The 13,788-nt window shown below is 32.8% G+C and overlaps 1 protein-coding gene across 6 annotated transcripts in view; it reads left to right on the top strand.

Annotated features, from left to right (window-relative positions):
* Positions 1-13,788, top strand: part of NEK1 (NIMA related kinase 1) — a 216,804-nt gene that overhangs the window by 178,731 nt on the left and 24,285 nt on the right. For 5 of the 6 annotated variants that reach the window (XM_027599178.2, XM_027599176.2, XM_027599175.2 and 2 more), the window contains 3 exons: positions 3,727-3,815; positions 4,548-4,795; positions 10,096-10,247. In XM_027599178.2, the coding sequence (XP_027454979.1) occupies positions 3,727-3,815; positions 4,548-4,795; positions 10,096-10,247 (489 nt within the window). The remainder of the gene's footprint in view (positions 1-3,726; positions 3,816-4,547; positions 4,796-10,095; positions 10,248-13,788) is intronic. The other variant, XM_027599177.2, reaches the window with a different exon arrangement.

The raw sequence follows: 13,788 nt of genomic DNA, 5'->3' as shown, positions 1-13,788 counted from the left end.
GAACTAGGGGCATTGATACATTGCAAGCACACGTAAGAATTGGGAGAGCCAATTTGGAAATCCATTTGCCAATTTTGTTAGTTTAAAATGTGCATATTGAGGGCATTTGGGTGGCTCATTTAAGCGGTTAAGTGTCTGCCTTCTACTCAGGTAATGATCCCAGGGTCCGGGGATTGAGCCCCGCATAGGGCTCCCTGCTGAGGAGCTTCTCCTCTCCCTCTTCCCCTGCTTCTCCCTCTCTTGCTCCCCCTGCTTGTGCTCGCTCTCTCTCTCTGTCAAATAAATAAAATCTTTTTTAAAAAAATTATAATGTGCATGTCCTGTAATAATGCATTTTTACTTTTTGGTATCTACTCTAAGATGACTCATACATGGGCACAAAGAGGCATATGCAAGAATGTTTATTGTAGGAGAATCATAGCAAATAATTTGAAAGACTCTAATCATTAATAAGGAAGTTGCTAAAAATAAAGAACTTTCTGTATACTGCATTATGGATAGTATATAGCACTCTAAAGAATAAAATGTAGCTTCATGTATCAATATGGAAATATGCCCCAATTATCAAATGATTAATAAAATAATATTGAATAAAAAGGCATTTCCATATATTAAAATAATGCTATTTATTTCTCTGTAAAATTCAAGGGAAAATATGGTAAGATGTATACCAAACTGATGACAGTAAGGGCAACTGAGCTTTGAGTTTACTATGGGGAATTCTCAAAGGAACATTACATTTTTTTTTTTAGTCAAGGTAAAATTGATATAAAATTACCATTTTAACCATTTTAAAGTGTACAATTCAGTAGTATTTATTACATTGACAGTGTTGTGTAGCCATTGCCACTATGTGGTTCCAGAACATTTTCATCACCCCAAAAGGAAACCCTGATACCAGTTAAACAGCCACTCTCCATTTCCCCTTCCCCCAGCCTTTGTCAATCACTAATCTCCTTTCTGTCTATAGATTTGCCTATTCTGGATATTTCATATGGAATCATACCGTATGTGGCTTTTTGTATCTGGCTTCTTTCACGTACCATAATGTTTTTAAAACATTTAAAACATTTAAATCTTGCTTGTATGAATATTTGTGTACAAGCTTTTGTTTGCACACCCATATTCTTTTAAGTGTATAACTAGGAATAGAATTGCTGCAGCGTATGGTAATTCTATGTTTAACTTTCTGAGGAACCAAGGAACATTACATTTTGAATGAAGAAAAGTGTTACTTGTATGATTAGAAATAAAAACTGAAAACCAAAAATAGAAAAATTTTCAAAATTTAAAACTGAAAAAGTAAAAAATTATTTAAATTTGAGATGAATTACAAAGAATTAAGAAAACAGAAACTGCTTATAAGCCAAACTTGCAGAGATAAGTTACTGGGGTGCCTTTGGTTTTTGTTGTTGTTGTTTTTATTGTAGTGGACACACAGTGTTACATTAGTTTCTGACAACTCTGTACTTAAACTATTGTTATCACAAGTGTAGCTATCATCTATCACCATACAGCCTTGTTATAATACCATTGACTATATTCCCCATGTCTGTGTTCCCTTTATCCCCATGACTTACTCATTCCATAACTGGAACCATGGACCTCTCACTACCCCTTACCCTTATTGCCCATCTTCTCACCCCCCCTTCCTTCTGGTGAACTACCAGTTTATTCTCTGTATTGGCTCTGTTTCTGCTTTTTGTTTGCTTCATTTGTTTGTTCATTTGGTTTTTAGATTCCACATATAAGTGAAATCATACGGTTCTTGTCTTTCTCTATCTGACTTATTTCACTGAGCATGATACCTTCTATATCCATCTGTATTATTGCAGATGGCCAGATCTCATTCCTTGTTATGGGTGAGTAATATTCCTGTATGTGTGTGTGTGTGTGTGTGTGTGTGTGTGTATTTATCTGTCAGTGGACACTTGGGTTGCTTTCAAATCTAGGATATTGTTAATAATGCTGTAATAAACATAGGGGTGCATAGATCTTTTCAAATTAGTGTTTCTGTTTTCTTTGGATAAATACCCAGTAGTGGAATTACTGGATTGTATGATATTTCTATTTTTAATATCTAGAGGAAACTGTACTGTTTTTTATAGTGGCTGCACTATTTACATCCTCACCAGCAGTGCACAAGGATTCCTTTTTTTTTTTTTTCAGACTCATTTATTTATTTGTCAGGGAGAAAGAGAGAGAGAGAGCACAAGCAGGGGGAGTGGCAGGCAGAGGGAGAAGCAGGCTCCCTGTTGAGCTGCCGGGGATGTGAAATTCCATCCCAGGACCCTGGGATCATGACCTGAGCCAAAGGCAGACACTCAACTGACTGAACCAACCAGGCCTCCCAAGGGTTCCTTTTTTGTCCACATCCTCACCAACACTTACCTCTTGTCTTTTTGTTAATAGCCATTCTAACAGATTTGAGATATCTTGCTTTTGATTTGCATTTCCCTGATGATTAGTGATGTTTAACATCTTTTTCTGTGTTTGTTTGAAAACTTTGGACTGTATTCTTCCAGTCTTTAAGTTTTTGTTAAAAAAATATATAATACATGAATATAATTCCCAGATGTATTGAAATAAAAACTGTCAGTTCTTCTTTACCTTTTTTCCTCAATTAATTCACTCTTGAGTGTTAAAACTTTTTTGTGCATATCATTCTATATAGTGTGCTACACACCATTTTTTGAAACCTAACACCACTTAATACAAATTGATCTGTAGATTACTTTGCTTACTTAATAAAATATATTATTAATTTATTTATAAATTTATAAATTTATATTTATTTTATATTTATAATAAATTTATTTTATTTATAAAATATATTATTCATTTTATATTTATAAATAAATGTACTTAATATATTAAATAAATATATATATTTGTTTCTACTTTGCTAACTTAAATATATTAATTTATATAATATATTAAATATATGTTTATATTTATTTTATATTTATTTATAAACTATCATTCCACAGTATTTCACATAGATTTCTATTTCATTATTGTAACAGCTGCATGATATTTTATAGTATTAGTATATTATAATTGTTTTATAGTCTCTGCTATTAAGGGGCATTTTGATTGCTTGAAGTAGTGGTTCTCAAACATTAGCAAATATTAGAATTACTTTGGTATTTATTAAAATAAATTGCTGGGCCTTATCCCCCAAAGTTTCTGATTGATAGGTCCAGGGAGGCCCTGAGCATTTTTATTTCTTTTTTAAGATTTTATTTATTTATTTGACAGACAATACAAGCAGGGGGAGTGTGAGAGGGAGAAGCAGGCTTCCCCCTGAGCAGGGAGCCCGATGCGGGGCATTGTGGGGCTCAATCCCAGGACCCTGGGATTATGATCTGAGCCATAGGCAGACATTTAACGACTGAGCCCCTCAGGCGCCCCCTGAGCATTTGTATTTTGAGCAAGTTTCTGTGTGTTCCTAATGTCTAGGGGCCACATTTTGGGAACCACAATTATAAGAAGTGGTGAGGCTGGTTTTTGTGACTGACTATGATTGGTGAAGGTTTTAACCGGGTAAAAAATACAATGTACTTATGAGAGGAAATATATCCACACACATAAGTGAGGAAAATATTTGGAAGAGGGACCACAGGATGCTGGTGAACTTGTACTCCTTTTTTTTTTTTTTTTTTAATTTAAGAGTGCTTTTATTTCTAGTAAATTGTATTTCTACCAATGTATCCATCTGGGCAGGTTGGAAGATAGGATCACTGTTCAGCAAAATGAAGTTCCTGAAGATGAAATCTCAAACAATGTGGATCACCTTAGTGAAGTTGATATTAGTAAGTTTCATTGTATTAGACTACTTTTGGAAGGTTGTTAACCTGAATCTCTTTTGTTTGGACAACATATTAATAGCATTTTTTATCAGTCCCCTCAATTGTTTAAAAAATGTAATAGGCATAGAGCACTAGATTCTCATTAATAAGCCTGGATTGTTTGGCAACATGGCCAATAAATCTTTTTGGTCAATTATTTTATGAAATGTTCAAAACAGAAAGAATTGCTTGCCAAAACTAAGCCAGTATACTAAGGACATTAAGTAAGTTGTCTTTTTGTTTTTAATAATATTAATTATAAAATATGAGAAATATAATTTTTCCTATCTAACCTGTAGGAACAAAGATAAACTGGAGCTAAATATGAGTGTCTAAACAATATATTTTCACATTTCCTAATTTTTTTTCTTTTTCCTATTTTAATTGGAAATGACATAACATTCTGATACTGTGAAAGTAGAAATTCGTTCTAGTGCTAATGACACTTTTTTTATTATGTTATATATTTTAGAACTTGAATTTAATGGAGGTATATAGCAAATTAATCTTTCTGAAAATAAAACCTTATATCCTATCAAAGTTTACTTATAAGGTAATTAATCATATCTATACTTTGATTTTGTTTTTCTGATAGAGAGTTTTTGGCTAGATTCGTGTTAAGTACTGTGCTTTTTCAGTATCACATAGAGGTTAAGTACTGTATAGACATCACAGAATTTTTCCGTTATACCACAGGACCTGAAATAGGTGATTCTCAGCACCCTAAATGTGATGTTGATAAATCTGTGCAACCAGAGCCATTTTTCCATAGAGTGGTTCTTTCAAAACACTTGAACGTAGTCTCTCAAATTCAGTCAATTCTGTGTTCACCAGAAGAATCCTTTCCGCTTCGATCTCGCTCTGATTCACCACCAAAAAATAAAAGCCAAAATTCCTTGCTGATTGGACTTTCAACTGGTCTATTTGATGCAAACAACCCAAAGGCAAGTATGCACCTCCAATGGAAAATATCTGTTTTAATAACATTTCTTATTTACTGTTTTTCTTTAATAAACCATAATATTGAGTTTTAATCTCTTATACACACACACACACAAATAAACAAAAACAGTAATAAAACCTCCATCTTCTCTTCTGGGATTCTGAAAAGAAATTGCCATTGAGTACAACTAGGACAAAGACTGTTTCACTGGCTCCTTGTACAGGATTCTTTTTACTGGGTCGACTTTTATTTAAGTAAAAATCCCTCTTACACCGTTTCCCTTTCTCACTACTCAACCCAACTTCCATTTTTCATATAAGACTAAATTTAAGCAATATATTTTAAGTGGACAGAAGTGCTGTTTGCCTAATTTGTATGTAGAAAAGGTAATAGATATTCATATGTACTTTATGGCAAAAAATTTTCAAACTTCTTACCTTTTTTCACTTGCTGTTTTTGAAAATATGTAACCAATTTTTTCTTATTAAGAAATTACAATATTTATAGAAAATTTAAAGATATAAAGAAATCACATATTTTGTTATATTACTTTTACATATGTAATTATTACATCTATAAAACTTTCTGCCAAAATAGAATAGTATGCATATTTTTTGTTACCTGCTTTTCTGTTTAATATGTACTATAAAATTATTACAAATGTTAATATTACAAATTATAAAAACAGCATTTTGTCATATCATCAAATAATCTCTCATATCATCTATAATGACCACAAATTCCATTGTGCTACTATGCTAGATATAATTTTTTTAACTAATCTATTTTTGTTGGGCCTTTAGGTTTCAATTTTTGTTGCAGTAACCACCTATATCTGTATCTTTGACAGTAGCCACAATTATTTTCATAAAATAAATTTCTGTAAGTGGAGTTCAAAAGTTATATTGTATAGTGCCTGATTTCCCTTTAAGAAATAGCTTATAATGCCTCAATAGTATGTAAGAGTCTGGGCTCTAAAAAGCACCAACTTAAAAATTGTGTATTAAGGAGCTGAGTAATGATATTTTTAAAAATTTGTGTTTCTGTGTTTACCAGTGGGGCTGGACATTTTTCATGTATTTAAGTCTATATGGGAATGAATTACCTGAATTCTTTTGTCCTTTTTAAATATGTCATTTTGATTTTCAATTTAATTTTCAAACGGGATATGTTTTTATTTTTTGGAGTGTTTTCTTAAGTTTATTTTAAATGTAGAGATTGTGAAATTCTCTCATTTGTCTAATAGCAGTCAAACTTTCAAAGATAATTAACTGTGAAAACAAATTTATGATCTTCAGAGTTTGAGAATAAGGCCTATTTATGGTACAGATGAAGATTATCCTATAATTCATGTACTTTCTTTTGTAGTAAAGGTGTATAGCTAACTGTCTTTAGCCCAGAATTTTTGAATAACTTATTTCTGTGTATAAAGTTAACATTCCTTGCATAATACATTTTATTTGATTTTCTTTCATAGCCTTAGTTCAGCCTTAGTAATTCTACGGAAGTACTTACTTGGGAAGTAAGCACAACAAAGCAGATTTTGTGTAGGGGACTGACTGTGAGAGGGAGGGGCAAGAAAAAACCCTAGAAAATCAAAGCAATTTGTAGCCATTTAAGACAAGGACAGAAGGCCATACCTGTCTATCCCTTAAATCTTTGAGGTCATGAGGGGCACCTGGGTGCCTCAGTCATTAAGCATCTGCCTTCCGCTCAGGGCATGATCCCAGGGTCCTGGGATTGAGCCCCACATCAGGCTCTCTGCTCAGCGAGGAGTCTGCTTCTCCTTCTCCCTCTGCTGCTCCCCCTGCTTGCGCTCTCTCTCTGTCAAATAAATAAAAATCTTTAAAAAAAAATCTTCTGAGATCATGCGAGGTCATCACTGGGCCAAAATGGTGACCTTGAAATATGAAGAAAAGGTAAAAATTATTTATAATCATTTAAATAATCTGTTTACTAAATGGAATAATTTGAGCTCTTACAAAGATTGTTGTTGAAATTCTTTTTAAAAATGTTGTTATGCCACTTGTCTTCTTTTTTTATTAAAGGAAATCCTCCTTGTACTTTGAATCCTAACCTCTCTCACCTTCTCAAGAATTCACTTGTTTACTTTGGTCACACTAGCTTGTATCATCAGCTTTTTCCTCTATAATGGATCATTTCCTCAACATGCATATTCTAATAAGTCCCATCATAATTAGCAAACTTCTCATGAGAACATGCCCTTCTCTGGCTACCACCCCTTTCTCTGCTCCCTTTTACAACCAAACATCTTGAGTATGTTGTATCTTTACAGTCTCCACTTCCATTCACTTCCAAATACATTCCAACATGACTTTTAGCACACTCCTCCATTAAAATTGCTTTTGTCAAATCAATTACTAGTACATTGGCAAATTCCCAGTACCTTTTTCTCTCTCAACCTTTCTTGACTTTTCTTCTTCCAACACAGTTGATATACACTTTATTTTTAAAATAGTTTTATCTCTTGGCTTTCTTTATATCATATTTTCCTCTGCACTCATGAGTCACCCTTTAGTCTCCTTTACTGGTGGCTACTACTCTAACAGATCTCTTTAAAAGAATTTATTCTTCTATCATCATGTAAAATGTTCTGTAAATGTCAAGAATTAAGTCAAATTGGTTGATAGTGCTGTTCAAGTCTTCTTTATCTTTACTAATTTTTTTGTCTATTGTATCTAGTTATATCATTTGTTGAGAAAAGAATGGAAAAAATTATATAATTATCTTTTCATTTGTGTCAATTTTTGTTCCATGTATTTTGAAACTTTGTTATTGAGTGAATAAAAATTTAGTATTACTGTTCCTTCTGGATGAATTGATAGGTTTATTGTTATGAAGGATCCCATTTGTTTGATAGTGTTGTTCATCTTCTGTGTTCTTACTGATTTTCTTTCCACTTGTTTATCAGCTACTGAAAAAGGAGTATTGAAATTTCCAGTCAATTGAATGTAAATTAATAATCTTTATATCTTCTTGATAAATTGCCTTCTTTATCATTATGAAATGACTCTCCTTATTCTTGGTCATATCACCTTGTTCTGAAATCTATTTTGTCTGGTTTTAATATAGCCATTCCAGCTTTCTGATGATTAGTATTTGTAAGGTATATATATATATTTTACCTTCATAACTTGTAATCACACTGATTTTTATGTAGATTTTTTTGTAGCTGTTACGTTGTCAAGTCTTGCTTTTTAACCAGTCTGACAGCCTCTTCTATTTAAAGTGATTAGACCATTTACTTTTCATGTAATTTTCGATAATATTATTGGTCTGACTGAGTTTAAACCTACCATTTTGCTATTGTTCTCTATTTGTCTCATCACTTTTTCTGTTCTTATTTTACTTTTATTCTCCCTTCTTTCAGATTATTTTTAGCATTTTATTTTATCTCTACTATTTGCCAATATAGACGTTTTCAAAAACTTATTTGTAATTCTCAGCTTTCAAGATGCAGTTTTAGCTTTTTACAGTCTTCCTTCAAAATATTATACCAATTCACATATGACATAAGAACGTTTTCACAGTGTACTTCCATTTCCACCCTCTTGTCTATTCTTTTGGCATTGTTGTCTTATATTTTACATCCACATGTAAATTTTTATTGTTTTTGTTTAATAACAGACATAGCCCCTGTCCACCAACCTATGTGATTCTCTTCATATTTTGAGAAAAAGTAGAACTTAACCAACAACAAAAACATCTAAAAAATCTATCAAAGAAGACTGTGAACATGAAGCATTTTTAATATAGGACAGATAGCTGTTGGACTGATGGGTGCATAGATCCATTCCAAGAGGAAAATTGCCAAATTACATACCTCTCGAAATTTCTTTCTACTGTATTATTTTATGTTAGGTTAGGAAAGCTATTTTAATTAGTGAAAGGAATAAACTAAAATTGATATTTTTTTTTTACCAGGGTTAGAATTTATCTGTCTAAAAAATATTGCATCTTTATATATAGACCCCTTGAATTTAGGTATATAATGCATATATGCTATATATTTTTGATTTTAGCATCTATCTGGAGAAAATGTTACTATATGCATACTTTGCACACTGCTGGTTTATAATATACATGGTTCAAATAAACAAGTCAAGCATAAATTCTGCCAACAATGAGAGATTCAGCAAAAGAAATATCTTCAGTACCATCAATAAGTGTTTTAACAAGCAGTGTATCTTCACCATCTTATAGTTCATAACTATTTTTTACTTGTGCTGTAATATGTAAATTATGTTCAAATAATGGAAATCTATTCTTTTTCTCAAAAACAGATTGTACCAATTAAATTGGCAAAATATATAAATTTTCATTAATATGCTAAACATTATGTTTTCTTCATAGTCCCCAATCTGGTGTAGGATTCTTACCAGGGCCTTAGGAATTATGTTACCCAAATCTTACAGTTTCCTTTATGGTTATTAACCGAATTCGGAGGCTTATGTATATAGACATTTGTTTCATTGTCTTGTCTATCCATCACATTCTAATTGCTGATAGGTTGGTGGACAGGGCTATTTCTGTTATTCCTGGTCTTATCCAAACAAATACAAATTTTACACACCTCAACTGTACATTGTTTTTTTCTCAAGTCAGTTTCTTCTCACCTGCTGCTATAAATGATCTTAGTATGAACATCAAGTACCTGTCTTTCTAGGCTTGCCTTCTTGTGGGAAAGGCTCCAATTACAGTCCCTTGTTCATGGAAGTGATATTAGACTTTTTTATTTTTGCACTAATATGAAGTTCCTTATTTAACCATTGTTGGCTACCCAGCAGGCCCTATGATACAAAGGGCCACTAATTATGTGTAATAGTGCTTTGCCAAGCTTCAGACTAACTCAGTTCAGGATTTGGGGAAAATATATGGGGAAGATTGGCCATAGAAAAGTGTGAGAGAAAGAGAGACAATAAAAGAGGGACAGTGTGGGTCTTGAGTGAGAAGGAGCAAATTGGCAGTTTCTGGCACTGCCTGATTTCTGACAGATTTCTAATTCCATTCCCTGGGCATACCCCAACTAAACACCTCTCCCTGCCTTTTAATGGTGACTTAAGTGAATCCCTACCAGTTTAGTTTACTCACTGAAAAAATACAGAGATGAAATTCAAGAAATTAGGTTCTAATCTTAGACGAGTCACCTCTGGAGCTTCTAACTCTAAATATATGATATAAAATAAAAAATTAGTATTAGCACTAACTTTCTAATTTTTTAAATTCATTTTTGTTTTCTAATGATCTTACTCCTACTAAGAAATCTGTTGACTTTTTTAGATGTTGAGGACATGTTCACTTCCAGATCTCTCAAAATTGTTCAGAACACTGATGGATGTTCCCACTGTAGGAGATGTATGTCAAGACAATCTTGAAATAGATGAAAATGAAGATGAGCATATTAAAGAAGGACCATCTGATTCTGAAGACATGTGAGTATGATGTCATTAATAAATACTAGCACTAACAGAATTTCTGAGTTTATGTGAACTCTAGAGATGTAACTCACCTAGACAGGTTTTTTTTTAAAGATTTTATTTATTTATTTGACAGAGACACAGCGAGAGAGGGAACACAAGCAGGGGGAGTGGGAGAGGGAAAAGCAGGCCTCCCGTGGATTAGGGAGCCTGATGCGGGGCTCCATCCCAGGACCCTGGGATCATGACCTGAGCCAAAGGCAGGTGCTAAACGACTGAGCCACTCAGGCGCCACCACCTAGATAGTTTTAAAAAATTATCTGTAACTGATTTTTCACCACTCCTTTGCCTTTTTACAACATACTTAAAGTACAGTCATGCAAGTTTTGATATGTATATTTGCCTCTAGGTAATATAATGACTGACTCTCACTTGAAGAATATGAGAAAATGGTTTCTGTGTGTGCTTTCTGTCATATTCACCACTGAGCATCTAGCACATTGACTTGTCCATGGTACAAGCTTAATAAATATTGCTTAAATGAAGGAGTATTAGCAGCATAATGATCGTTTAAAAGTTTAACACCACATGATATAGGGATTGCAATGGAAAATTGTGAAATACAAACTATTCTACAGTTCCCCAGGGAAAAGAGCAGAAAGCCTCTACAACTCTCTCCTGCCATGTATGATTTCAAAACCATGACTGTGGGAAGTTAGCAGGTAGACTAGTTGTTTTGTTTGCTTATGTGTGTTCTGCATGTAACTTAATTGCTTTCACAGAATTCCTTTCTTCATGATTCATAGGGAATCTAGAATCCAAGAGGCAAATTTAACCAACCCCTCTGAGAAGTGTAGGAAGTGATAGCCCCTTAGACAGTACAAGTAAGCTTTCCCCCACCAGACAAATGTTACCCAATATGGGGGGGAAATAAAGTGTTTGAGAAGGTATAGTGTATTCAAATCATCAGGAAAATATGGTATAAAATACTGGGATTTTTATGATTTATTTTCTGATATTTTTGAACTTAAGTTTCTACATTTTATGTCTTTTAATAGAAAAAAAACTGTGTTTGGATATGATCGATATCCAATTAAATATCAATCTCATGATTTTTCCCCCCCTATACTAGTTGAGCCAGAGCCACTGTATCTGGCACATATTATTTTCTGGTTTTTTTGTTTGTTTTTCTTAAGGCTTGACTCTTGTTTCTTAAATTTTTAACCAAACTGTGTCTATTAAAAGTTTTGCCCCCCCCTTTTTTCATCTTTTATAGAGTTCTTTATATTTTTGCTAGTGTCCTCAGATTATGCAGGAAGTTACCCTTTTATCCTTGTTTTCTTCTGCTTGGCTGTGGTCATAAGCACTTTAACTATGTGTTTTTATTGAGCTTCTTGGAGAATATGACAAAGTATCAGCACCTTTATGGTTGACAGAGTGCTAGGTAACAGTTTTTCCTCAAAGTTTATATAAAGTCGTCAGTTTTTATATGACTACACAGTAAGTTGTTTGTGGCTTGTGTTCTTTTAATTACTAGTTGATGACAATTTTATTTTAAAATTTAAATTAGAAGTTTTTAATATTAACTTAAAATTTTGAAAACCAAGTTATTTTTTAAAGTAAGTTAGTCCATACCAGGAAATTTTACTTGATGTTTTCCTTGGGATTTTTTTCTCTTTTTTTGGTCCAAACTTCACTCAAGGTCATATAATAAGAAAATCTACTAAAATGTGAATTCAGGGCCAGATTTTAAAATATATCTTTCAAAAAGATGTTAATCTTATACTTTTCTTATAATGGCAGACTTGGCAGCCCCATTTACTTTAATACCACCTATAGTGGGCACTGATTCCTCTGGGTTGGCCATAGGAAGATTTTATCAACAGGTCATTATTTGATCATTGTTGTAATGGTACATAGCAGGTGTGCATATTATGTTAGTCTTGTAATTAAATATGAAGTTGAATGCTACTAATAGGATGATCCAAAAAATTAGACATACTCTCTTTTTCATTCTAATTAGATGCTTTGCTTTTCTATACCTGCTACAAAGTCAAAGTGTAGACGTTTGTACACATAAACAGAAAATAAAGATATTTCTACTTTAAAAGAGTATTTTCTTTTCCATTAGTGGAAATTTTATTTAAGATCTTGCATAATACCATTTCTATTTTAGCTTTTTAGTAAATACTTATTTGATTGGAATCTAAACTTGAAGGCTTTAATCAGCTTTTGTGTCCTGTGCAGCATCACTTTTCTGGTGGATGAAATCCTCAACATGGGTACATAATCTCTTTCAGAAGACTTCCCTTATCTAAAATCTCAATTAACTCTTAATCTACAGACTTTTCCCTATGCACGCCACTTTAGGAGAAAGAGGCAAATCATAAGAGAAAGTTGATGAGTATGTTTTTGGGGTATTGTAGAAGTGGTGAGAAGACTTAGATTTCAATCTTTATTAGCTATTTATTGATTGTGTAGCCTTGAGCAAATCATTTAAGCACTTTGTTTCAATGCCCATGTCTCTAAAATGAGTTATGAGTTATGTGTAGATAAAATTTTAGTAATAGGATAAAACTGCTTAATAAACTAAGGTACTATATAAATCGAGGGTATTATTTGCATAAATTAATTCCAGCATCTATAATCCCTTGAAAATAAAATTAGTATCCTGAGCAATGCCTTGGAAACAAGATAATCCAGTGAAGATTATTATGGTTAGTATATTCTAATTGTTCAGTAAAGTCCATTTGTTATGTATTTTAGAAATGTTTTCAAGAATAAGCATCTAAAGGTAAGATATCTGGTGACTATTTTATTCATTAGATCATCCTATTAACCTGAATGGATAATTCCCTAAGTATTTCCGTTTCTAAAAGTTCAAATGTCCAATGAGTGTTTATATGGGAAGCCTGTCATATAGTATACTATTATACATCTACACAAAGATTTTGCTAAATGTTCAAAATTACCTAGAAGAAAAATATTTGAATATTAAATATTTTTTTTAGAAAGCAAGTGAAAAGTCTTTTTAGTCTGGCCTCAAAATACTGAAACATTTTTTCAAAGTTTAAGAAGTGAATAATATGATAGTTATGTGATTCTCTTTTAGCAAGTCAGGATCATTTTATTTATTTTTTATATTTTTTTATATTTATTTGTTTGACAGAGAGAGATACAGCGAGAGAGAGAACACAAGCAGGGGGAGTGGGAGAGGGAGAAGCAGGCTTCCCGCGGAGCAGGGAGCCCGATGTGGGGCTCGATCCCAGGACCCTGGGATCATGACCTGAGCCGAAGGCAGATGCTTAACAACTGAGCCACCCAGGTGCCCCAAGTCAGGATCATTTTAAACAAGTCATCTTCTGGCTTATGTATTCCAGAATATGTGTCATATGCTATATTTATAATTGTATTAATCTTCATTTACTTTGTTAAAAACTACTATGTAGGTTTTTTCAGATTTCTTTTTATCCACTATTAGTACTTCTAAGCAGAAAGGAGTGCATGTATATTGAATTGAAGTAAAATTTCAAAATAAGGTGACATTTTGGTAATG

Source organism: Zalophus californianus, chromosome 2 (genome assembly GCF_009762305.2).
Source record: "Zalophus californianus isolate mZalCal1 chromosome 2, mZalCal1.pri.v2, whole genome shotgun sequence".
NCBI classification, from domain to species: Eukaryota; Metazoa; Chordata; class Mammalia; order Carnivora; family Otariidae; genus Zalophus; species Zalophus californianus.
This window is presented reverse-complemented; position numbering and strand designations above follow the sequence as displayed.